The following is a 26,172-nucleotide window of genomic DNA, read 5'->3' as shown; positions in this document are numbered from 1 at the left end:
CCTCCACCCTCGCAGCCACCTTACACACCCTCCACAACCATTGCCGCACCACCAAACCTCCATAAACCCATTCCCAAACCAGAAAAACATCCAAAACTCACCTAGACTATCATTGCCGCAGCGAGGAGAAGAAGAAGGAGGGCTTAGACGCGCAGAAATTCAAGTGGATTCGTTGTGCGGTCTAGGTGTAATCAATCCTTTGTTCTTTATGTTTAAATTCAATTTTATTTTTCTTGTTGTGAACATGAGAGGCTAAACCCCTATTTAGCTAGGGGGTGATTCGAAACCATGTTTATGCTTGCAATATGATTTGATTACTTTTGGTTGGAATTTCATGTATTTTGGATTCAATTTGTTTAACTGCTTGATTGATAACTTATTTGTGTATGTTTATTGAGAGTGCACGCTTAATTTTCATGCATGAATATGACGCTAGAATATAAGTGAATTTCACCTAATAGTTATGAACTTATATTCACAAGTAGTGGAGGTTGCTTATAAACAATCGCGTTAAATAAATTCTTGGCATAAGTTTCATGCAATCATAGTAACGAATGCCTCGTCAACACTTATAGTTTTCATGATGCTTAATGATTCTTGCTTGTATCTCTATTATGCAATTCATGTAGGGAACTTGTGGGGAATGCTTTGGGTTGTCGCATGCAATCATCCAATTCATTAACTTAAGGAAAACTTGACGGTTAATTTAAGCGGACCTAATTAACCCGGGGTGTTGAGTTTCATAATTCATCGAAAGACCAACTGAAAATCAAATTGTATGCAAGTGTGACATGTGTGGAGAAGAACCTTCTAGCTAGCATTCATCCATATTTTCATCACATTCATATTTACATTCTGCCTTTAAATTACAATCGTTGCATTTAGTTTAATTTCGTCAAAACCTCAATCCCCCTTTACTTTAGTGTCCAATTTAGTTAGAAAGTGTCTTAATTTGTGTTTACAAGTGTTTTGTATTCTTTGAGTCTTTTGATTTGTTTTAGTGTTTTATTGTTTAGTTTTGTATTCTTTGAGTCTAGTTTAGTGTTTTAACGTTTGTTTTACATTTTTGAGTCAGTTTCCAAGTGATTTAGTAATCCCTCCTAATCCCCGGTCTAGAACGATCCCTACTTGCATCTTTACTACAATTGTCACAAGAGGGTTTTAATTTATGTGCTTAATTAGTTCGCACCAAATTTTTGGCAATTCAAAACATTCTCCAAAAGTCCTTTACGTGAAAAGCACAATAAAGATACAATCAAAGATCATTAAGCATCATGAAAACTATAAGTGTTGACGAGGCATTCGTTACTATGATGAGCATGAAACTAGTGCCAAGAATTCATTTAACGCGATTGTTTATAAGCAACCTCCACTACTTGTGAATATAAGTTCATAACTATTAGGTGAAACTCACTTATATTCTAGCGTCATATTCATGCATGAAAATTAAGCGTGCACTCTCAATCAACATACATAAATAAGTTATCGATCAAGCAGTTAAACAAATTGAATTCACCATTCATGAAATTCCAACCAAATGTAATCAAATCATATTGCAAGCATAAACATGGTTTCGAATCACCCCCTAGCTAAATAGGGGTTTAGCCTCTCATGTTCACAACAAGAAAAATAAAATTGAATTTAAACATAAAGAACAAAGGATGGATTACACCTAGAACGCCCAACGAATCCACTTGAATTTATGCGCGTCTAAGTCCTCTTTCCTCTTCTCCTTGATGCGGCAGTGAGGTTAAATGGATGATTTGGATGTTATTTTGGGTTGGGGATGGATTTATGGAGGTTTAGTGGTGCGGCAATGGTGGGGAAGGTGTGGAAGAAGGCACGGCAATAATGGGAATTGGAGAAAATATGGAAGGGTGGCTGCGGCTAAAGGAAAAAATGGGATTTGCGGATGGAATGGAGAAAAAAAGGTGAATGGGATTTGCGGCCTCAGGTTGGATAAAAAAGGTCAATGGGAGTTTTTGCCCGTGATGGAGAAAAAAGGTGCTAATTAAATGGGGGGGCCACGGCTTATTGGGAAATTAAGGTGGAATGGAGGGAATGAATGGGGGTCACGGCTTAAGGTGGGAAATTAGGATGAAAAATCATGGAATGCACCGCCAAAAAGAAGAAAATAAATGGGATGGTGGCTGCCTCAATTAGGGTGAATGATAGAATAATTTATTATGGTGAATGGCTAATGGGATTTTTTTGGGTGAATATTAGGGTGAATGAATATGGAATGAAAGGTGAATCAATATGAATTAAGGTGCGGCTGCAAGGTTGTAAAACTAGGGTTATTAGGGTTTAGGGTTTAAATGCATAAAATGAGACAAAACTACCCCCCCCTTGTACGGCAAGGGAAGGGAATTGGGCTAAAGGCACGGCATGGGTTGGAAATTGGGCTAGGGCCTTGGTCTTGTGTACTAAAGTGTATACAAGGCCTACAAAGTGGCTAGAAAATACGGACGTTTAAGTTTAGGAAAGGTTACCAAAACGGGAAACTTAAGGTTTACTTTCATACTTCAAGTAGGAATCCTTGTTTGAGTAAAAATCCTCGTTTTGGTAGGAATTCATCGTTTCTTCAAGTCTTCAACTCATTCATTCCTCTTTTGCTCCAAAAGGCTCCAATTTGCATCTTCTTGCGCACTTTGGCCTTATAATCTGAAAATACACAAAAGTAGCCTTAAACACTAAAATAGCTAAGTAAACACAACATAAATGCACGAGAACAAGCTAATTAAGTCGCATGAATATGCTCCTATCAAGAACATAGGCACACTTGCCAAACCTCGTAAATATTGTGTCTTATTTACTTTATGTTCCACTGCACACATGTCGTTGATTTTACAACACATTCAATTCTAAAAACGTCACCGTTGCCAAGGATCAAACCCAGGTCACCCACATGACAGGCAGGAATTTTGAACGTTTTATATATAAATTTTGTTGTTTGCTTTTATGGCCTGGTTAAATGAGTTTCTCATACTAGGCGTCCAATTTTGTAATTTCAATAGTAGCTTCTTTTACTTGAATGTCTCTGGTCTAAAAACTACAGTTTAGTGGTATTCCTCTTCACTTGTAAGTGATAGATCTTAGGTTCGATTATCGTCAAAAGCAAATTTGAATCATATTATTGCTAGCCTATTGTGAGGCTTAGTCTATTCTCTTTTCCTATAATGTAGATAATATCGTTTGTTTAGAAAAAATATATATCTCTTGTATTGTAAAATAGGATATTTGTCTTTCAAACTAGTTACTTTTCCAATTTAATTTTGGTTTATTGAGGTTCGGTTGGGTTGACAAGGGAAGTTAGTCTTTTTGAATGTAGTGTTTATTGTGAATTTCATGGGAGATCATGGGAGATCATGGGAGATGGCCCATTGAGTAAAATGCTCTGCTTTGCATGTTATAGTTTTGGCCCATATTGCTCCAACATGATGGGAAGACACACACACTTTGCTCCACCACATCAAGGGAAAATAATATCGTAACTATACATCATTTCTTTTCACCCTACATACTCTATTTATTTCTAGTCATCAAATTAAATAAAGATAACATATAAGATTAAATAAGAGTCGGTAAGACATCAAGTTATTGTTGAAGAAATCAAGAGTTTGGTAGCCTCTTTTGATTCCATTTCCTGATCTCACATTTTTAGAGAAGCAAATTTTCTTGCAAATGCAATTACTAGTGCCAAGTTTCATTTTAATGATCTTCACATTTGGGATAAATCGTTACCCATTGTAGCTCACAAGGCCTATTTATTTGATTGTATGAGAACTGGCTGTAACCATCATCATTTTCTTTAACATATGCCTTTCTTTCATAACAAAAAAAAAAAAGTGTAAGAGAAAAAATAGTGTGTACTGCTTGATTATCATTCTCGTAATATATTGTAGGTGAGTATAATACAACAAACCACTTATAAAATTATAACTACTTATTCAACATATGCAACAAACACTAATTGATTCTTTATATGTTAAAAATAATTCTTTTTCACAGTCGTACAACATATACAACGTAATTTTGAAATTATTAAAACAAATATTTTTGCAAGACATGTTAAACTATAGTTTCACTTGAGTGACTTATCGTAAATAAAGAATCGAGAAATGATTTGCACACTTTTTTCCTTTACACATGTGTGCCAAGTATTTTCCATACCCAACTCCAATGAACCTTCCTACTAGACCTGACAATTTCTTACACGATCCGTTAACACGACACGTAAACGACACGAAAATAACGGGTTTCGGGTCAACACGATAACTAATCGGGTCATTATCGGGTCACACGATAATAACCCGTTAATAACGGGTCCTTAACAGGTTTACACGAAAGTGACACGTGAGTAACCTGTTTCGACACGATAAGAAAAATACTATTTTGATGATTTTAATTTTTTAAACTACTAAAAAAAAATTACTATAAAATGCAATAGATATAATGAATATGTATATATTGTTTATTAATTATTATTCTATATAAACTTTAAATTTTAAGTTTTATTTATTTATTTATTTTTACAGTATATTATAGGCAAAGATTGAGATTAAAAATCATAAAACACATTAAAAATAAAAATATCAAGTAATATAAAAATACCAAACACATAAAAAAATTATAATAATTAATTTCCCGCCTAATATTTCAAGAGTTTCATCCATTTCCCGCCTAATGTTTGGGAAATTTTGCAGCCTATATCCATCCATTTCCCGCCTAATATTTAACCCAAAGAAACTCTAAGTGTTAGCTGATGTATCGTTTTGATGGGATACGCATCCTATGAAACAAATTTCAATGATCCAACCAACAAACTTGTTTATATATGCTTCGAGATCGCATACGCCAAAATTTGCAAAAAAAAAAAATATTCAAAGATCAAGAAATGAGACAAAACTTTTCAACGGTTATAAACGAAAAATCACGATTTAACAGTTGTTCTAACTCTGATTTTGATGATTTTTTTACAGCTATACTCTTTGACCCTATATGAATATAATGAATCAATTCGATCTTCAATTTAAAATATTTACATTGGTGGATACCACAAAATCTTATGTTATACTTGATAAAAGTATAAATAAACTCTCAAGTGTTAGTGAATTTATCATTTTCAGGGGATACGCATCTTACAAAACTAATTTCAACAATCCAACCGTCAAACTTGTTTATATATGCTTCGATATCGCATACACCAAAAATTGCAAAAAAAAAAAAACATTCAGAGATCAAGTAACGAGACAAAAAATTTTGACGGTTATAAACGAAAAATCACGATTTAACGGTTATTTTAACTCCGATTTTGATGATTTTTTACAGCTACACTCCTTGACCCTGTATGAATACAATGAATGAATTCGATCTTCAATTTAAAATATTTATACTAGTGGACACCACAAAATCTTATGTTATACTTAATGAAAGTATAAATAAACTCTTAAGTGTTAGTGAATCTATCATTTTGATGGGATACGCATCCTACGAAACTAATTTCAACAATCTAACCGTCAAACTTGTTTATATATGCTTCGAGATCGCATACGCCAAAAATTGCAAAAAAGAAACATTTAGAGATCAAGTAACGAGACAAAACTTTTCAACGGTTATAAACGAAAAATCATGATTTAACGGTTATTTAAACTCTAATTTTGATGATTTTTTACAGCTATACTCCTTGACCCTATATGAATACAATGAATGAATTCAATCTTCAATTTAAAATATTTACACTAGTGGATACTACAAAATCTTATGTTATACTTGATGAAAATATAAATAAACTCTCAAGTGTTAGTGAATCTATCGTTTTGATGGGATACGCTTCCTACGAAACTAATGTCAACGATCCAACCGTCAAACTTGTTTATATATGCTTCAAGATCGCATACACCAAAAATTGAAAAAAACAAACATTCAGAGATCAAGTAATAAGACAAAACTTTTCGACGGTTATAAATGAAAAATCACGATTTAACGGTTATTTTAACTCCGATTTTGATGATTTTTTATAGCTACACTCCTTGACCCTATATGAATACAATGAATGAATTCGATCTTCAATTTAAAATATTTACACTAGTGGATACCACAAAATCTTATGTTATACTTGATGAAAGTATAAATAAACTCTTAAGTGTTAGTGAATCTATTGTTTTGATGGGATACGCATCATACGAAACTAATTTCAACGATCCAACCGTCAAACTTGTTTATATATGCTTCGAGATCGCATACGCCAAAAATTGCAAAAAACAAACATTCAGAGATCAAGTAAAGAGACAAAACTTTTCAACGGTTATAAACGAAAAATCACGATTTAACGGTTATTTTAACTTCGATTTTGATGATTTTTTACAGCTACACTTCTTGACCCTATATGAATACAATGAATGAATTCGATCTTCAATTTAAAATATTTACACTAGTGGATACCACAAAATCTTATGTTATACTTGATGAAAGTATAAATAAATTCTTAAATGTTAGTGAATTTATCGTTTTGATGGGATACGCATCCTACAAAACTAATTTCAACGATCCAACCGTCAAACTTATTTATATATGCTTCGAGATCGCATACGCCAAAAATTGCAAAAAACAAACATTCAGAGATCAAGTAATGAGACAAAATGTTTCAACGGTTATAAATGAAAAATCACGATTTAACGGTTATTTTAACTCCGATTTTGATGATTTTTTATAGCTACACTCCTTGACCCTATATGAATACAATGAATGAATTCGATCTTCAATTTAAAATATTTACATTAGTGGATACCACAAAATCTTATGTTATACTTAATGAAAATATAAATAAACTCTAAGTGTTAGTTAATGTATCGTTTTGATGGGATCCGCATCATATGAAACTAATTTCAATGATCCAACCATCAAACGTGTTTATATATGTTTCGAGATCGCATACGCTAGAAATTGCAAGAAACAAACATTTAGAGATCAAGTAACGAGACAAAATGTTTCGACGATTATAAACGAAAAATCACGATTTAATGGTTATTTTAACTCTGATTTTGATGATTTTTTACAGCTACACTCCTTGATCCTATATGAATACAATGAACTAATTTGATCGTCAATTTAAAATATTTACAGAAGTGGATATATACCACAAAATCTTATGTCATGATGATCTATGAAAATTGAGGATTTTGTAAAAGGAATAACATGTAAGCTTTGAGTTCCATTGGCAAGGTTACATGGTCGTTTAGATTTTTAAAACCCTCAAAATCTCATGAACAATGTTATTTATTTTAGTGAAAAATTAATAAAATTAATAATAATTATTGTAGAAGTGTGAAAAATGTAATCACTCGTAATAAAAAGCTTTACAACTTTCATTAAGGGGTCAACTCCGAAATTTAGTATGCATATATTGATTTAGTATTATGTTTTACATTCTTTTGGTTCAAATTATGTTTTTCATTTTCATTTTTATTGATTTAAAATATATTTTTCTTAACGGGTAACGGGGCAGGTCATATTAACTGAAAATATTAACGGGTTGATTTCGGGTCAGGTCATATTACCCGTTTACTTTAACGGATATTACACGACACGACCCGTTAAGTTATCGGGTATGACACGAAAACGACACGAACACGAGAAACACGACACGAATGTCAGGTCTACTTCCCACATCTATTTACCTAGAAGTCGTTTAAAAGTGTTTTTAAAATGATTAAAAACGTTTTTTGTGAAAATATTTTTGAAACCAATTCTTGGTAAAAATTCAAGTGGATCATAAAAAAACACTTTAAGTACTTCCTACAATAAGCACATATATGATGTTTCTTCCAAAAAACACTTAAAAGTGTTTGGAAACCCAAAATTTTATTTTCACAAAAAGTACTTTGAATCATTTTTAAAGCACTATCCATTACCTGATTAAACAAGACTATTCATACACAGAGAGTTAATCTTTCCAAGGAATTTTTTTTATTGTGACCGGAACATGAGTTAACATCACGTGTTTTTATGTAAGTGGTGGAAAATTTTATTTTTTAAGTTATAAATTTTTTAACACACATATCCCATAATTTATATAGTAACACGTGATGTACTACCTCGCGTGCCGATCTCACTGAAAAATCTCTCATTTCCATGGTCAGCCTTTAAAGTTGCACAATCTCTCTCTCCAGAAACTAAAAGGTCATCCAATCTGCTTGTCCACCAACCATCCCCCTTCTCACCTTATCCATTCATCATCTTTCATCCCCATTCATACAAACCTCCCCATTTGAGTTCCCTTCATCTTTCCACCTGCACAAACCACTAACCCCATCAGAAAATAAGGTAACAACGTATTCCTCAAAGGGTTCTTATATTTTCTCTTAATTTTGTCTAAATATTTGTGGGTTTTTCTTCAGAAAAATTGCAGCAATGGCAGCAGCCTCCGCCACTGTCTCCCCAGCAATGGTTGCTGCCACCACAGTGGCCAAATCAAGGAGGAGGATATCATCAGCAAACAACGTGACTTACCTAACAGGACTCAATGCCTTCTCTGGACTCAAAGCTCAGAGCAGTGTGGCCTCCCTTGGCCTCCCACGGACCACTGAGCACTCCTTTGCTAGGGTTGTGAGCTCCTTGAGAGCCCCATCAAAGGGTAACGGCAGTGGTGGTGGTGGTGCACTGTCGTCCACCTGCAATGCTGTTGGTGAGATTTTCAAGATTGCTGCCATCCTCAATGGACTCACTCTCGTCGGAGTTGCGGTTGGATTTGTGCTTCTTCGGATCGAAGCCGCGGTTGAGGAGGCAGCTGAGGCTGAGTAACAAGAGTTTTCAGATGTCTTTTTGATTAGGTTGTTCTCTGTTTGCATTATATCATCTCTCCTTCAAAAATACTTCCATTTTATATAGCAATCGTTAATATTTTCATTTTCTTGTGCATTAAGCCAAACTAGGAATAGCCATCCAATCTATTTTTTGGTTTGCTCAACAACCACATCGTAATTTGAAGTGTCAATAACGTATTCCTTTGTTTAGTGTTTCAGCTTCCCTTTCAGTGTCTATATTTTTCTCTTTCAACCTCCAAGGTTAGGACAACCGACTTCTCCATGTCCAATTCTCTTACAAGAATCACATTTATTTCCATATCGACAAATTTTACAATTTTTCTAGATCAAAGATTAAGGGCCGGCCCTAAAATTTTTGAGACAAAAAAGCGAAAACAAGAAGCAAAGCTCTAAGGTTCATTAAGGAAGCAACAAAAAGAAATTGGCTAATCTCCACACAAGAAAGAAGAAGGACAAAGCATTAAGCAACACATACATGTGATTGGCGCATGCACTCTAGTGGAATTAGTTTGGCAGAATTAGGACAAACTCACTAATTGTTTAAGAAGTAGGACAAACTTACTGATTGTTTAAAAATGTTACCTTTTGGGTTTTCTCTGTCACCAACGAAAATTTATTTCTGCACACTATTTTTCTTATTTTGTAAACCTTTGTTTACTTTTGTTTCTTGATCCTACTTTGATTTATTCAATCTAAAGGGCGAAAAACACATGCGGGAAAATGAGTGCGGGAAAATTAATTCCCTAGAGAATTAAGGAAATGTTAGATAAGCATTTGCTACAGTAAAAGCAATTATTGATCACAAAAAACTAAACATCGTCATGGATCGAACCCATGACTTATCGTGTTCCTCGAAAGAAAGGCTTGCCCATAATAACTAGTAAGTTTACTAAGGATATGCTTCCTTGAAATCATTCATGGCTACAGGGATATCTGCTCCTCTACTCTGGAGTTGCTCATACTCTATTGACAGCTCCCTTGGAATGCATTTGCCTGCAAATTTCAGGCATGTGCATCCTGTGAATATCAAAATTCCAGAAAGTATCCAACTAAATTGCAAGTTCGCCAATGCTCGTGCCCTAAAATCAGCCTCACTTGTCTCACAAGTTACCGCTCCGAGCATGCTATCACCGGTACCCTCAACAAAGTGGACAATGCAACCCTTCGGAACAAACCTAGGAACCCAGAGCATGAATCCCATGTTCATAAACCAGCAACCCTGAAAAACAACAGAAATCGAAAGAACAAGTGCTGCAGGAAGACTGGTTCGGAAACAAGTTGCTGCCAGAGCTGCCATGACAGAAGCAAACACTATGAGCTGCAGCAACCAGTGGTAATGTCCTTCAAGCCCAACATGATCGGCAGAGTGGAAATGAAGTAGGAAAAGCTCTTGGCAGAAAACAGAGGCTACTAGTATTCCAACGACCCCGGATAGGATGTGAAGTGAATGAATCAACTCAGCACAAAGCGTAAAGGCTGCAAATATGACGAGGTGGAGGAACATGGTTGCATGCTCCAAGTTGTGGAGCTTGAAAGAGAATTGAAATAAAGGGAAGTCTATAACTTGCATGAGAATTGCCCATACAGAGAAAGATAAGATGAAAATGAGCTCCAAGTGTTTGAGTTTCGAAACCGGGGAATTGAATGGGTACCAAAACCTTATTGTAAAGTTACTAGGGCCTTTGAGAAAATAGGATATGATAGTGTTGATGGTGTGCCATAAACCAAGGAGGGTAAGAGCAAGGCCAGGTACTATGTGTCCGACAAAGGTCCCCATTGAAAGCTAATCTTCACGGATCAGAGTTTTCCGTGCACAATCTGCGGCAGATAGAGCTTAATTCACAATAATCTCCAAACAGACCTTAAATACATGAAGTCACAGCAGTGGCAGATGACACTAAAAGCATTTGGTGAATGATGCATGTGTGTCCACAAACAAAATAATTCACAAAACGACACTCGGCTTAGTTTGACACCAAAATGGATATCTGAAAAATGGAAGTGTAACCCATTAGAAGATTAACGGTGTTACTTCAAGCCCACGAAAATTACAATATACTGAGATTCCAAGCTGATTAATTTAAGTTGGTGCTTATTAGTCGATGTGCAAGTAGTGGAGAGTGAAGTGGTTTCAATTATAGAGAGTGTGGAAACTAAGATGTTCCCACTTGTTAAAGATATATCTTTATTCATGTGGTCCTTATGGAACTAAGGAAATTTGTAAGATTCCTGGAATATTACCTTGCCACTAAACGAGTGCATGGAAGATGGTCGTCTTCTGAGTTCCACTCGTACAACGGACAGTTGAACTTCTCAGAACCTGGAAAAAACAACGGTTTGAAGTAAACTTATCCGTTATGTTGCAGGTCTTCTTTTCTTTACCTTTTTATATTTAAACTTTCACCGTGATCAAATTTTCAGATTTGATTAACTAAGGCATAGAACGCATCTATATCAAGCAGCAGTACCTCAAACCGTTGATCATGTGAAATCTAAGCAAATACCAGCAAGAACCAAGAAGTTGGCTTCGGTTACGACTAAGATATAGCAGTGACCTTGCATTTCAATTTTCAATTTATCCCAGTAAACCGAAGAAAGCTAACAATTCACAATCTAACTAAACTAACATAGTGATTGCAATTTTATGCAGTTTTTAACCTACTGTTCCAGGTAGAATTGAAAAGGAAACAGGAATCAAGGATGTGGCTGCTCCAAAATATGTATGAAGATCATCAATGAAGACTATCTAAATACAATAAAATTCTAAAACACATTTATTAACCAAATATGACAGACGTAGCTGTAAATTAACTTGATGACAGTGCTCTCTTTATGGAGATGCATGACATAATTTACAATCAAACGAAATTCAAGTCTAATATATGTACATGGTATAGCTCACTAGTCATGACCAACAAGTAAATAAAGAACGACAAAGGAAAGGTTAAATAATCTTACAGCAGTGCGTCCTTTGTGAACCCATTCAGTTTATTTCGAATCAACTACAACATAACTATTGAATAAGATAGATATCTGAGCTGAGTATCTGACGGGCAGAATTTTGGTTTGAGACCACCCTTTTCTCCTTGAAAGTAGAGAATGTGGACGGAAAATTCATGGATCACCCTTCCTCAAAAATTCGTCAACATTCCCAATGCCCTCAATCAGAGAGTAATATGTGCTGTCATTAGGTCTGATGCCTCTGCTCACCATTTCTTTCAGGAGCTCTTCCGCAAGATCGCCTTCTTGGTTTTTGCATAGGCCTTGTATGAGGGCATTGTAAGTTAGAACAGTAGGATTGAAACCTATACTCAACATCTCATCCCGAACTTTAAAGGCATCCTTCAAATCACCTCTTTTACTGTAACCACTAATGAGGGTATTGAAACTAATGTGATCGGGTTTAATTCCCCTTCTCTTCATCTCCTCCATAAGTTGACGGGCTTCCTCAACTTTCCCCTCCCTGCAACGCCCTTGCATTAGGGTATTGTAAGTCACTTCATCTGGATGAACCTTCATCTTATCCATCTCCTCCAAAAGTGCAAATGCACGCTCCATGTTACCATTAGCACAGTGACCATCAATCAAGGCATTGAACATCACAAGATCCGGCAGTATACCCTTTCGCAGCAATTTCTTAAACAAGTCATCTGCCTCCTGCATTCTTTTCCTTCTACTCAGAACGTAAATAAGTGATGTATAAGTTACCTTGGTAGGCTCTACCCTTTTAATCAACATCTCATCACGGAGGCTAAAGGCTTTCTTTGCATCCCCACTTCTGCAATAGCCGTTAATAAGGATATTATATGTAATTGCATCAAGATCCAAGCCCTTATCCTTCATTTCTTTGACCATATCATCAGCTTCAGCCATCTTTCCTTCCATTAACAATGCATGAATCAACATATTGTAGGTTGACACAGTTGGCAGTATACCCTTCTTCACCATCTCGTCTCTATAACCGAAAGCCTTGTCCAGGTCACCTTTGTTGCAATAACCATCAATCAAGGTGTTATATGTCACAGCAGTTGGAACCAGCCCAAGTTCCAGCATTTTATCGAAAAGCCCAGATGCTTCCTCAAGTCTTCTTTCCTTGCACATGCCGCTAATAAGCGAACCATAAGTATAAGAATCCGGCTCAACGCCTTTACCTTTCATTGCACAAAAGATCATCTGAGCCCCTCCAACTCTCCCAATCGAACAATATCTGTGAATTATAGTATTATAAGTGACAACATTAGGCTGAATGCCTAAAGTCTCCATAAACCCAACAAACTCCTTTGCCTTTTTCAGCTTCCCTTCTTTACACAACACATTGATCATTATGTTAAAGGTAGAAACGCTGGACTTGATCTTCAACCTAAACATCTCGGCATACAAAACCCACGCCCTATCCGTTCGATTTATCTTCAAGAACATATTCAACATGTCATTGCACGTCAAATTATTAGGCAAAACACCTTTGCCTTTCATCAAGTAAAAGCACTCAAGAGCGTCATCAGCCCTATTCATTTCACAGCAAGCCTGCGCCAGCAAATCAAACCCGAGGCTACTTTTTGCACCCAAACGCTCTCTCGAAAGTGCCAAAGCCTCAAAAATCTCCCTAACACCAGCATTGCCACTACCAACCACTTGCTTCAGGAGCTCCAAAGTGCGTTTTGGGGAAGGTTGGGCGACAATGGCGATGGCGAGGCAGCGGGTGTCGACATCGAGGCGGTGAAACTCGAAGTGGGAGATGAACTCGAGGACAAGTTCAGGGCTTTTGCGGAGGTCGAAGAGGGCGTCGGAGATTAGAGACGGGGGAATGTTGGGCGGAAGGTGTTCGATGAAATGCCACTGAGAAGAATGGATGGAGGTGAGGAGAGTGTGGTGGGTGATTGGTGGAGGAGGGGTTGTCGGGGCGGTTGGATGAGCGACGGAAGAAAGAGGTGCGGCGGAGGGAGGGTGGTTTGTGGGGAAAGTGGGTCGGAGCTTGTAGGGTTTTAGGGTCTGAGGGTTTAGGAGTTTGTGGGGCTTCATTGTTGAGAAGAGAGTGGAGAGGAGAGGCGCGAGCAAGGGCTCTCGATTCTTAAACGAACGAAGGCCGAGGCCCCACGAGGGTTAAAAATAGCCGCCAGTTAATATTACAATTTATTGACATTTTTAAACGAAATGTTTCATATTGGATCCTCGTCAAAGATAAAGTTGAATTATATTATTATGATAACGTTATTGTAAAACTTCTCACTCCTTCACTCTTTAGTGTAGATACTATCGCTTTTTAAAAAATAATAATAATAATAATAAGAATAATTAAAAAAAAAAAAAAAACAAACAAACAAACAAATCACCCAACACTAATTTTGTGGCGGATGCCGTCACTTCTTGTGGGCATAATTTCAATAATTTTCATGTTTGGGATGGCTATGTACCTTTCGTAGATGTCAATGCGTTGTTGTTTGACTCCAGAGGCCTTGGGTGTTCTTGGAGTTTTCCCCTCTCCTAATTATTTCTTCTCTCAAAAGGAAAAATTAGTGACAAGAGAATAAGCCGTAATATCGAGTAGAGTACTCTCTCAAAGCCCTTAAAAGAAAGAAAAAAACAAAATAATATGTGCATGAGTGAATCCGTTATAAGCATACATAATGTGGTCCATTACCATAAATTTTAAGTCATTTTTTCACATCGTTAACACAATTTTTACCATTATATGTGAAACTCATTGCTGCAATGGCAACACATTCCTGAATCCTGATACACTTGCTGAGTAACATGGACTCGAGAAAGGTACTTGCCACGGATGGTTGCATTTTGGGTGCTACTGCTACTACAAACGCTGGAGCAATAGGAGAGCGGCATTCTCGTTGTTTTGACATGGCGTGTTTTGTTTTGAGTATCGTTTTGGGCTGGTCCGTGTAGATGACGAAAATGGTATGAACCGAGGGAGGAGTAAAATCCAGGGTCTGCGCGAACTTGGCCGACAGGTATTCCTGTACCATACATTCCATACGCTGCTTGATTGCATGAAACTCGCAGTTTGGAGTTTCATATCAGTGCGTAACGAATTGATATCAAATTGTTTTTTCTTTGACACGTCTCATGATGAGAGAGATACTGATAGGATAATATATACACGCTTACATGTTACAATCTCTCCCACACCAGCCACGACGGGGTATTTGACTCCCCATCAGAAGAGTAATAATACATTGAGATCCAAACACACATTCAGATTCTTTTAAATGACTAAGATGATTTCTCTTTTTATGTTTACTAGTGTTAGAATATCACATTCTACTTCTTCCTTTGCAGGTTGAATACAAAAATATTACTCACCCTCAATTGGACACTTCATATCTAGTTAAATATCGAACAAAACTCGGGAAGAATCCTTCCGCCCACTTTGCAATCTCAAGATAAGGTCATCTGCAAGACAGAAGCATTAGCAGAGGAGCATTATAAGGATTACAGACTAGACCAAACTGAAATTATTTCAAGTAACCGCGTTAAAAAACCATGAGCAGCACACAATGCAGCAATTCTATTTGAAAGTGAAGATTTCCAATTTGATTCTCATCGTGTCAAACTAAATGCTGCAACACAACCTAAAAGGAAACTGAAGTATCGGCTAGTTGCAGTGCCGCTGCAATTTGTGCTGAAAATGCATTACAAATTATAACAGCCCTTGTTTAGAATCGTACAAAACTACCCAATACATTAGGTTTTACTCTTCGTTGCTATAAACGGAACTGCGTTAACCACCTCTTTGCTTTCGGACAATCAACTTACAGAATTGGAATAGTACAATGAAAGAAATCCCCTAAGTCCACTAACCAGCTCATTTGGGAAAAATATTTGAAATGAGTGAAACTGCTCAAAAGTCATAGTTTTTCTCAACAGAAGCGAAAGGCCATAGATTATACAAACTGCAAGCAAATCAATTAAAGCCCACTAACCCAAATCAGGTTAGAACAACCTTGACTTAAATGGGCAGAAAACAAAGTCCAGACTCTTTCCGGTGAGAGCTAAAGGCCACACTATTAACTACTGTTTTACTTTCCTACACGCATGAGAAAGTCGAGAGGACACTTTCCCATTAGAGTGTTACAACAAGTAACAAGGCTTTCCAACGGGCGATGATCTCCAATACTATGCCGCAGCAACACTGACTTTAGCAATGTAGTCCGCCCTGACATACTAACTACAGAACCATCCACTTTTGCGTTAAGTTTTCACAGTTGAAAGTGCCAACAACTCAGGCATCATGCTTTCTGAACAAATATACTGTCTAAAAGGGTAGATTTGAATTTCCATTCAAAGGCGAATGGACTCTAGAAATAACACTAATTTCCTTGTAAGCACTCATCCCAAATCACATTTTTTAAAGAAGAGAAGAAACAAACAGAGAGCTTCTTGTGGAGGTTTTATAAGGGCATAGTTTGAGCCCCATTTAACATGCATCCGAAAACTGACGGAAACAAACGTCTGCAAACCCATCCATCCCAGCTTCAACATCATAATGGGTATTCCCAGAAAATGGGAAACAATCTCGAAACTGAACTGACTAATTGATAATAAACATTATGCCCCCCAAAAAACAAAACCAACTTTTTATCTCTAAAAATAGGCATCACCCACCTAATTTGATAAACGGAATAAACAGTAATTCAATATATTTATTAAAAATAAATAAAAAATCTCTGGAAAGGAACATTCAATTGCTGAGTGTGATAAACAAGTATGATAATTCAAATTAGAGAACAATTTAGGGCAAAATTAACCTGAAATTTTACGCGACAGTGATTGGTTGCTGCTTGGAGGGCTCGAGGGGCTTGTTGCTCTTCTTATCCAAGAAATCTTCGATGTTGTAAATGACGGTGATGTAGAGAGAGCAGCTAGGGCACCGAGCGATCTCTTCCCCCAATTTCAGGTCGTCCCTTGTGATCTGAAACAAGTCCCCGCACGGGCACGGGTACGTGTACGCCTGCAGCTCCTCGTTCCACTCCATGTCTTCGATCTCTACGTCGTCGTACGACATAGTTTCAGCTTCTGATTCAGCGAAGGCTCCCCTGGATTTTGGATTTAGGGTTTGGGCAAGTATGGTACCTTGCAAAAGCTTAATTGAAGAATGCCAAAATCCTAATTGGAAATTTGATGAAGTCGCCTGGAAGATCAGCCGTTGATATGCCTTCATACAATTTACTGTCGTATTTATATCCGTCAAAAAGAAAAGAAGGAATAAGGCGGTGATTTTCTTAGAGAAGAGGGAAAAATGAAATACGCGGTAATTAATTTCAGCTCTGTGCATTTTCGTCATTCCATGTTTTTAGTAAGTACAAACATTATAGAGTAAATATCAGTTTATCATTTTCAAGTTTTGTGGTTTTTAATATTTGGTACATGAAGTTTTTTTGGTTCCAGAGTCATACTTAAAGTGTTAATTTTGGGACAGTCTCATACATCAATTAGTCTGGTTGTTAAATCAGTCGTTAACTGATGACGTGGTGCCCATGTGAATAATGATTGGACGCCACATGTCAATATGAGCCCACGTGGATATTAAAAAAATAATACAAATTTATAAAAATAAAAAAAAATAAAAAACCATTCTTGTTCAACCTCACACCCTGACCCCCCCCCCCCCCCCCCCGGGATCCCACCCAACCCTCCATCCCTCCGATCCCACCCAACCCTCTATCCCTTCTCTTGCCCACCCAACCCTTCGTCCCTTCTCTCTCAACTGCCAGCACCGGCGTCCATCCCACTGCCTAACTCTCCATCCACATCTAACGGTGGGCGACACACTCCACATCTCCAGATCCGAAAACACACTGCAATCCACAATCTGCAACACACTCTACATCTCCAGATTTGGAAACACATTGCAAATCCGCAATTCGGCCTTGAAGATGAGAGAGAAATTGAGATATAGGAGAGAGAAAGAGAGAAAGTTCAAATCTGGGGGAGCTAATAGGCTTGTTGGGGGTCGGTGGGAGGTGAACCGACATCAGCTGTGGAGATAGAAGGGACGAAGGGTTTGGTGGGTAAGAGAAAGGATGGAGGGTTGGGTGGGATCGAAGGGATGGAGGGTTGGGTGGGATCGAAGGGATGGAGGGTTGGGTGGGATTAGGGGAGGGGGGTTGGGGTGTGGGTAGAAGAAAGATGGTTTAGAGGGTCAAAGTGTGGGTAGAAGAAGGATGGAGGGTTGACAGACGATGACGATTCGTCTGGGAGCCTGGGCGCAATGGTTGACGAGCTGTGAAGGCTGAAGGTCGAGGAGGTCCGATGTGAGGTCCTCCGTCGCTTCCCACAGTAGGAAAGAAGGAAGGGACGGGGTGAGGGAGGTAGAAGATGGGGTTTTTTTTTTTTTTAATTGTCCACGTGGGCGTCACGTCATCAATTCACAGAAGTTCTAACGAAAAACTTAACAGAAAATTAACACTTTAGATATGACTCTGGGACGAAAAAAACTTCATGTACTATATGTTGAAAACCCGAAACTTGAGAGTAGTAAACTGATAATTACCCAACATTATAATACTTTAGGTCAAAAATATGAGAAGGCAGAGAGTGTATGGAGAATTCCACTTCGAAAGAGACTCATTAGCATTTCTCAATTTTTATTAGGACTGCAATTTAGAAAGGTATTTTTGATTTTGACATTAAAATTTTAAATCTAAACCGAAAATTTTGAATTTGATATTTTCTAAAAATTTGAAATGAAAACGATATTTTCAATAGGTTCTAGTACTTTTTAATTTTTATGTAATTCTATTTTGCCATTTATTTCTAATCCAATTGCGTATGCTTTTTACGTATAAGTAGACAATTATTTGTATATTATATAATAAGTTTAATTAAAATAAATAAAAAAGGGGTCTAGGCCCCTACCTCGACCCCCGCCTATACCCTAGACGTCTAAATGCTAAATTCCTACCCACTACCCAATAAAGAAAGGGTCTAGACCCCCACCTATACACTAGACACCTAAGAGCTAGATACCTACCTGACTAGCATCTAACTCATTTTTAGAACCTTAGATGAAATAACAGATTACTGGTAGAGCTCCTAAAAAAAATTAATTACAATTTTTATAAGGTAAATTACATTTTAACCCCTCAAGTATGAGGTCAATTATAACCTCATACAACATCTTTAAAAGATTACAATTTCATACATCAAATATGATTTAATTGCAATTTCATACAATCCGTTACATAATCTATTAGATTAACTATTAAGTGATGATGTGGCAGATATTGAACCTAGTTTTTAATGAGGTAGATGTCAACTTTGGGCCACGTGGATAATTTTTTTTATAAAATATAAAAAATTATTATTATTTAAAATATTTAATAAAAAATCAATTTATATTATAATTAAAAACTTTAAAAAAAATTGAAAAGGGATCTGGGCAAAGCTTAGCCCAGTAACCCCATCTCTTCCTTTACTCCATCCCATCTCTTCAGTGTTTGTCTGCAACCAATAATCCCATCTAGGTTTGGGAAATTTCAACCTCTTCTTCCTCGTGCAACCTTCTTCCTCCTGCAAATCTCACGCATTGCAAGAGACTCCCTAAACTTCCTCCCTCCTTCGCCATGCACTAACACACTGCAAATCCCTACAATTAAATAAAAACCAGCAAATCCAAATTGAAATCCCTCGCTGCAACATTTTCCCAAACTAACCCAAAACCCATCACTCTCTGCTCCACCCTATAAATTTTCATTTTTTTGGCTTATGAGATGGAGAGATCGACGAATTTGGAGTGGGATGTGTACATGTGGGGTTTCAAAGAAAAAAAAAAATCGACACCATCAGGTTTCAGATGGGTTCGAAATTGAAGGACAAGAAGAACACCATCTGATCCCTCTCTTAGAGATGTCGCCATGGCAGAGCCGCCATCTCTTCTGTCAATCTGCCACCACACCCACCGTTTTCTCTTCCATGTGACGACTTAGGTTCCCTATTTCAACCACGGAGGCTCTCGATTTCAACTAATTCGCAAAATAGGTTCCCTATTTCACCCACCGTTCTCTCTCCCATGGGTTTTAATTGCTGCGATTTGATTGTGGGTGAGGGTGTGGTGTCGAGGGTTAATGGTGATGGAGAGGCGTGTTCTTGGTGGTTATGGAAGATGGGGTTGATTAGAGGGAGAAGAGGTGTGGGGATGGTAGAGGAGTGGTGGAGCGGAGGAGTTGATAAGAGAGAAGAGGGGTGGGGTGGGGTTGATTTATTTATTTGTTTTTTCTTTTTTGACATTTTAATTATTTATTAAATATTTAAATAATAATAATTATATTTTATAACATATTTTATAATTTTTTTATCCACATGCCCCAAAGTTGACATCCACCTCATTAAAAACTGGATCCCATATCTACCACATCATCACTTAACATAACAAACAATCATGATACATGAGCAAGCATGGCAAGGCACTTCGCTTCATTAGAATCCATAGGATGTGTGCCTTGTTTGGCACTCTCTTTGGTACCATCCTAGGATCATATCCAAGTTCAACACCGCATAGCGACCCATGCTAGGTCAAGGGGTATATTGGGCCAGCATGACGTATGCTTTAACGTTTGGACGCACACTGATGGTCATATAACATTTACCTTGTCTTACCAGCAGGCTCACAACAAGCTCCTTCTATTGAGGCCATTCATGAGTCAATTTCATATTATATATTTTAACCTATTCTTAGTATGTTTCGGTAATTATTTTGGTAGAATTTTGACACTTTGATTTATATTTTCAATATTGGACATCTGACTTCCTCTAAAGCAAAACATGATCAAACAGATGAATTTTGGAGTGATTCAAATTGGAGGACGTTTGTGTGTCTCTTGGCGTGTTCATATCAAAATGTGCGATTTTTCTACCAAGTGGTTATTTTCTGGCAACGGAATAAAGGAGCAGTGTGCAGTGCTGGAAAATGACGTTTCTAGGCTTAAATTGCATTTTTGGAGCCCAAGATGACCTCTGATGGGTTTATGGCCTTCTGGGGAAGTGTTCAGAATATTCCAAACCTTAAATCCAGCTATACTAGGCCGGTTTTAGAGCAGTTCTAGGGTCCAAAACGTGGCTGTTCAGATTTTAGGCGAATTTTACCATTTACTTTAGGGTTATGTTTCCTATTTTATTTAGTTTCGTAGGTCGATTGGAAGATCTTTTATTAGGAGAATTTAATTTCTGCTAGGTTAAATAAGCTTGGCTGGCTTCATTCTTAAAAACTTCTTCTCTGTGCGTTCTTGAAGAGAGGAGATTGACCAAGCATAGAGATTTTCCAACTTTTTCCATTCTAGGTGTTTTCGATTTTTTATTATTTCAATAAAAAACTTTATGCTTTTTATTATGAATATGCGTAACTAATTTTCTTTTTGCTAGGGTGAGGCCATGTGCCTTAGTAAGAATATGTAGTTTCTCTTTGATTTACTAGGGTGATGCAGCAAGCTAGACTCCAATTCAAACTCATTGGTTTTGTCTTGAGCTGCCCTAGGATATTGAATGCATAGGGGTACATCATTGTCCAATCCCGAGGCTGAAAGTTCCTGGATTGTTCGATTATCCATGATTGGTTCTTGCTTTTCTTCTTCAGTCGTGGCCTTTTCTTCCTCTTCTACTTCAAATTCTAGGCTAGAACTAGGTAGATTAGGTTCTGGCTCTTACCTCTTCCTTCTCAAAGTTCTTTCAAAATCGTCGTCAAACTCCAAGATATGTGCATGAATAGGTTGAGAACTTCGAGTCATAAACCAGTACCTAAACAAAATAAAACAAAACAAAACAAAATAAAATCAATAGCCAAAATTAAAAGACACGAAAACAAAAGAAAATATAGGGTATTAGCAAAATTGCTAATCCCCGGCAACGGCGCCAAAAATTTGATGTGATATAAACTAGCACTCAGATTAAACCCTTTTGTTGACAATTGAAGTAAAGATGTAAGTAGGGATCATTCTAGGCCGGAGATTAGGAGGGATTGCTAATTTATTTAAAACAGACTCAAAAACACAAAACTAGGCTTAAAAACACTTAACTAGACTCAAAGAACTCAAAACAAACTAAAAAGATTCAAAACAGCACAAAACAATCAAAAAGACTCAAAACAGACACTAGGACTTACTTTGGATGACAATTGAATTGATTTTGACTCAAAACACTCAAACACACAAATTGGACACAATAAAGTAAAGGAGATTGGGTTTTTGAAGAATTTAAAACTTAAATGAACAAATTTGTAGAAACTAAGTAAATTGATACAAATTTGGGTGAATTAATGGGTGATAAGCTAGCTAGAGGGTCCTTCTCCACACATGACACACTTGCATACAAATTGATTTCCAATTGCTTTTCCAATAAACCATGAACCTCAACGCCCCAAATTAACCGTGAATAGCACTAATTAACCCTCAGATTTTCCTTAAGTCATTGAATTGGATGGAATACGCATTGGTAACCAAATCATTCTTTAATAGTTCCCTACATGAACAACATAATAGAGATACAATCAAATATCATTAAGCTTTGTGAAAATCATAAGCATTAACAAGGCATTCATAACTATGAACAGCATGATACTCCTGCCAGAAATTTACTTAACACGATTGTGACTAGCAACCTCCTCTAGCTGTGAATATAAGTTTATAACGATTATGTGAAACTCCCTTATATTCTAGCATCAAATTCATGCATGCAAACTAAGTGTGCACCCTTAGTCAACATACAAGAATAAGTTCTTAATCCAACAGTTAAGCAAATTACATTCATGATTTATGAAATCATAACTGGAAGTAATCAATTCATATTGCAAATATAATCATGGTTTCAAAGTCTCCTCTAGCCAAAACGAGTTTAACTCCTCATGTTCGCAATTAAACAAAGAAAACTTAAATTAAACATTGAAAACAAAAGATTGAATACACCTAGAAACGCTCCAACAATGCAATAATCTTTGAATGGCAGGCACGGCTCCAAGGGGTCTTCTCTCCTTCTTCTTTGCTGCGGCACAAGGTGGTTGTGTTGCAGAATTTGGTGATAGAGGATGGATGATTGAATGGTGAAGGGAGGTTGCAGAATTGTATGTAAAGGATGGATGATGGCTGAATGAATGTATCCTTATATTTTATGCGGTAGATTCTATATATTTTAGGGAAATGATCATGTGTTTAATTAAATGTTTTGGGAAAGATTTGGACCCCAAATCCTCAAGGAAAAAGGGTAATTAAAGTCAGAATCCAAGAGAGAAAAGGGAAGAAGGGTGCGGCAAAGAAAGAAAATAGGAAAGATGTTTGCCTTGCACAGCAAAGGAAAGGAAAAGGGTAAGGTGCTGCGGCATCCCTCTAGGAAAAGGATTAGGCCTTCTAGAACATATATTTACGTATCTTAATGTGATTTGGAAGCCTCTTTGCAGCTGGAACTTAAGTGGGAAAGGATTAGGAAAGTTTAAGGAAAGTTTGGATAACATTCCTTCTTTCTTGCTGAGCCTTCTTGTTTTCCTCTTCTTGAATTTATTTACTTCATCTCTTTGGCACATTCCCAGCCTCTTTTGGTCTTCAATTTCGTCCATCCACCTTGCTCCATGCATGTGATATCCATTCCAAGTCCAAAACTGCTTCAAAATGCTCCAAATTGCACTTTCTTGCTACTTTAGCCCTTTCAATCTACAAACACACGAAAATAGCTTAAAATACTAATATAACTAGGAACTAACAACATAAATGCAAAAAAACAAGCTAACTAAGTCGCATAAATATGCTCCTATCATTAAACTACTTCGATGTGATAGTGGGATCTACTTAAGGATTTAAGACTCGTGGTAGTTCTTAAACAATTTCCCTAGTCTTTTAGAATGATTTTGGAGTAGTTTGGATGTTGAGATACACATGTTTAGGAAGTTGCAGATTTGGCCAGACTGTCGAAGGATTTTTTAACCATATTCCATCGATTTTAGGCTTTTAAACAGGTAAGATCATGTTCTCCTACTTGAGAGCTTCAATTTGGTACCAATTTCATGAAATTTGGTGTTAAAATGACGAAGATATTAACATTTAAAGTTTTTCCGAAACGGCGAGTGCAGCGGCGAGTGCAGCGGCGACTGGCGTCGGAATCTAGCGAACCATTGAAGAAGAAGAGGAATATTCCGTCAACTTTGACGGGATATGCTAACAGCTTAAGTAACACTATTATTTTTTAGACGGAGTATGCTGTTATTTAACAGAATATTCCCTAACGCCGTTAGGGATTCCGTCCATCGTTCTGGGTGCGTGGCCATGCGTGTGACCGTGCCTTGGCCGACACGTGGGATGTTGAAATTTTTTTCTAAAAATATGGGGATGCTTGTGGTGTTGAGTAGGCCACGGTGGTATATTCAAACACCCCAATTGAGCAACGTATGAGAAGTTATTTCATAGTGATGGTTATGTGCTTAAAAGTAACGTTAAAATAGTTGTTTCACATATAAGTGAGACGTTTCCAAAGGACGAGCGTAGTCAGGCGAGACTTGGGGGTTACGACCTGACTACATACCAGTAAGTGGACTTTTTGGTTTTATATATATGCATATATATGCCTTATGTTTCCCATAAACTGTTTAAATGGTTTTACGTTTTAAATACCATGTCATATGCATTACATATTAGTATATGTTATAATATAGCTGTGCATATTACTGCTCGATGCTGTGGATGCTCAGGTAAGCTTCAGGTGAGTATATAGTGATGGTTGTGATGATAGTGTGTATGATTATGATGAGTTGCTTTTAGTGAATTATATCATGCACCCCAGTGTTAATGCTCCGCCCGAGGATAGGGCCTAGCCTTCACGTGATCATTCACCTCCCGCACCACACACTCATCTTGGATCCAAGGCAGGTGCCAGCCTGTCGTACAAACCACATTAAGTGGTTTCGACTCGTAGATGACTTGCGATACTTCACATAGCCTTCACGTGATCGTAACACTTGAGCGTACTTATTTACACCTAGCCTGTCGTATAGACCACATAGGTGGTTCCGACTCAGGTGCAGGATTTGATTTGATTGTTGAGTTATTGATTCAACCGTACAAGTCACGTTAGGTGACTCCGGCTGATATGTCACTGTATATTAGTGCAATTCACCTGGCTTACTTATTTATGGTTAAGATGATTGTCATGGCATACACATGGTTTGGTTATTCTCGAGTATAGTTTTCATATATGTTTACAGTATTATTTTCTGGGAAACTTATACGGTTTTACAGCGAGGGGTTATTACATTTGAAAAGATAAAATGGTTTTGAAAGCTTTGTTTTTGCCCACTCACACTTTCTATTTTGCGCCATTCCAGGTTCTAGATAGAAGTTTGTATCGGTGGCTCACGAGGACTTCATGGCGGTTCTAACAGACATCCACCAGTGTAGGGTTTCTTTTATGATCTTTATCATTATTACTTAGTCTTCTGGATTGCACTTTGATACCTATGCTCTGTTTGGGTGTGTCTTTACTCTAATCACTTTCACTCGTACTTATAGGCTAGTCTAAGGTAAGATAACTAGTGGTTTTTATTTATTCGCATTTTCACATTGTTACCACTTCTGCACAGCGCACATGATTATGTCACCTTCACGTGACGACTTGCATGCCTCGATTGAGGTCGGGGTGTGTCAATGAATACCACGTCTTAAGGGTTGCACGGTTTTTCAAAAGGTTTCACAAAACTTAATGAGTCATGCATGTTTAGATTTGATTTGAATACCACAGACGGATTGCCTGTTTGATATACGCTCTATGTTGGGGGTCCAAGTAGGCATATATTAGGAAAACCTAACCTTCGAATATGCATGTATAAGTCATAAGTACTTGAGAGAACTATATAGGATTGTTATGGTGACGGCGGATCCCTAGTGCTTTCTTAATTTGATTTTTCCAAAACTGTTTTCTTTTCCCTTCAACTTTAATATTGCAGATTGTCTTATTTTTATTCGTTAAATTCGTTTTATTAAATTGGGTCATAAAAATCAAATCAATCACCTCAATTTTCTCCTTTACAACAATTAATTGGAATTTGATTTGCTTCGATTTATTTAATAATCCTTGTGGAAAACGTGTGACGACCAGTTCCAAACTAATATATACATTTTCTCCCTGAGTGTGTAAAGTGATGAATATGCCCTCGTTGGCTTAGTGACGTGGATGTACATATCTAGTTTTAAATTATTTTCTCGCTATCGTAATTAAATCGTACTCGGCGTCACGAGCGCATTAACGCCAATTAGGGTCGAATCAGTTTTCTAATGAAAATGTTACTACGATTAAAGAACAAGAATAGGTAGAATTATATTTTAGGGTGGAATATATATATTCTTGTCCACCAATCACCTTAATT

At 37.2% G+C, this 26,172-nt stretch overlaps 4 protein-coding genes across 6 annotated transcripts; 1 reads left to right on the top strand and 3 right to left on the bottom strand.

The window, feature by feature from the left end:
- The first annotated feature begins 8,173 nt into the window (after positions 1-8,173).
- Positions 8,174-8,907, top strand: LOC137728895 (cytochrome b6f complex subunit (petM)). Its single transcript, XM_068467688.2, has 2 exons — positions 8,174-8,325; positions 8,400-8,907. Exon 2 carries the CDS (start codon positions 8,413-8,415, stop codon positions 8,800-8,802), a length of 390 nt encoding a protein of 129 aa, XP_068323789.2. The 5' UTR covers positions 8,174-8,325; positions 8,400-8,412; the 3' UTR covers positions 8,803-8,907.
- Positions 8,908-9,546: 639 nt separating this feature from the next.
- LOC137729603 (transmembrane epididymal protein (DUF716)) lies at positions 9,547-11,201 on the bottom strand. Of its 2 annotated transcripts, none has more exons than XM_068468581.2 (2): positions 11,067-11,201; positions 9,547-10,643 (listed from the first exon to the last, which is right to left on the bottom strand). In XM_068468581.2, exon 2 carries the CDS (start codon positions 10,600-10,602, stop codon positions 9,715-9,717), a length of 888 nt encoding a protein of 295 aa, XP_068324682.2. In that variant the 5' UTR covers positions 10,603-10,643; positions 11,067-11,201; the 3' UTR covers positions 9,547-9,714. The 2 variants fall into 2 exon arrangements, with proteins under 2 accessions (XP_068324682.2, XP_088533970.1); XM_088677844.1 differs by having other exon boundaries at positions 9,547-10,813; positions 11,067-11,140.
- A 377-nt stretch (positions 11,202-11,578) lies between these two features.
- Positions 11,579-13,930, bottom strand: LOC137729602 (uncharacterized). Its single transcript, XM_068468580.2, has one exon. It carries the CDS (start codon positions 13,842-13,844, stop codon positions 11,940-11,942), a length of 1,905 nt encoding a protein of 634 aa, XP_068324681.2. The 5' UTR covers positions 13,845-13,930; the 3' UTR covers positions 11,579-11,939.
- A 974-nt stretch (positions 13,931-14,904) lies between these two features.
- Positions 14,905-17,003, bottom strand: LOC137729715 (uncharacterized). 2 transcript variants are annotated; one of them, XM_088677845.1, is made up of 2 exons: positions 16,586-16,999; positions 14,905-15,230 (listed from the first exon to the last, which is right to left on the bottom strand). In XM_088677845.1, the coding sequence occupies exon 1, from the start codon at positions 16,996-16,998 to the stop codon at positions 16,594-16,596; it is 405 nt and encodes a 134-aa protein (XP_088533971.1). In that variant the 5' UTR covers position 16,999; the 3' UTR covers positions 14,905-15,230; positions 16,586-16,593. The 2 variants fall into 2 exon arrangements, with proteins under 2 accessions (XP_088533971.1, XP_088533972.1); XM_088677846.1 differs by lacking the exon at positions 14,905-15,230 and adding an exon at positions 15,874-16,005 and having other exon boundaries at positions 16,586-17,003.
- Between the last annotated feature and the right edge of the window lie 9,169 nt (positions 17,004-26,172).

The sequence above is a fragment of the Pyrus communis genome, chromosome 10 (genome assembly GCF_041283825.1).
Source record: "Pyrus communis isolate YQ-2024b chromosome 10, ASM4128382v1, whole genome shotgun sequence".
NCBI classification, from domain to species: domain Eukaryota; kingdom Viridiplantae; phylum Streptophyta; class Magnoliopsida; order Rosales; family Rosaceae; genus Pyrus; species Pyrus communis.
Note: the sequence above shows the minus strand (reverse complement) of the source record. Positions and strands in the feature narration are given on the sequence as shown.

What these genes read in the sequence shown, in the direction of transcription:
- LOC137729715 (XM_088677846.1), bottom strand. Translation starts at nt 16,998, where the DNA reads ATGAAGGCATATCAACGGCTGATCTTCCAGGCGACTTCATCAAATTTC.
- LOC137728895 (XM_068467688.2), top strand. Translation starts at nt 8,413, where the DNA reads ATGGCAGCAGCCTCCGCCACTGTCTCCCCAGCAATGGTTGCTGCCACC.
- LOC137729603 (XM_068468581.2), bottom strand. Translation starts at nt 10,602, where the DNA reads ATGGGGACCTTTGTCGGACACATAGTACCTGGCCTTGCTCTTACCCTC.
- LOC137729602 (XM_068468580.2), bottom strand. Translation starts at nt 13,844, where the DNA reads ATGAAGCCCCACAAACTCCTAAACCCTCAGACCCTAAAACCCTACAAG.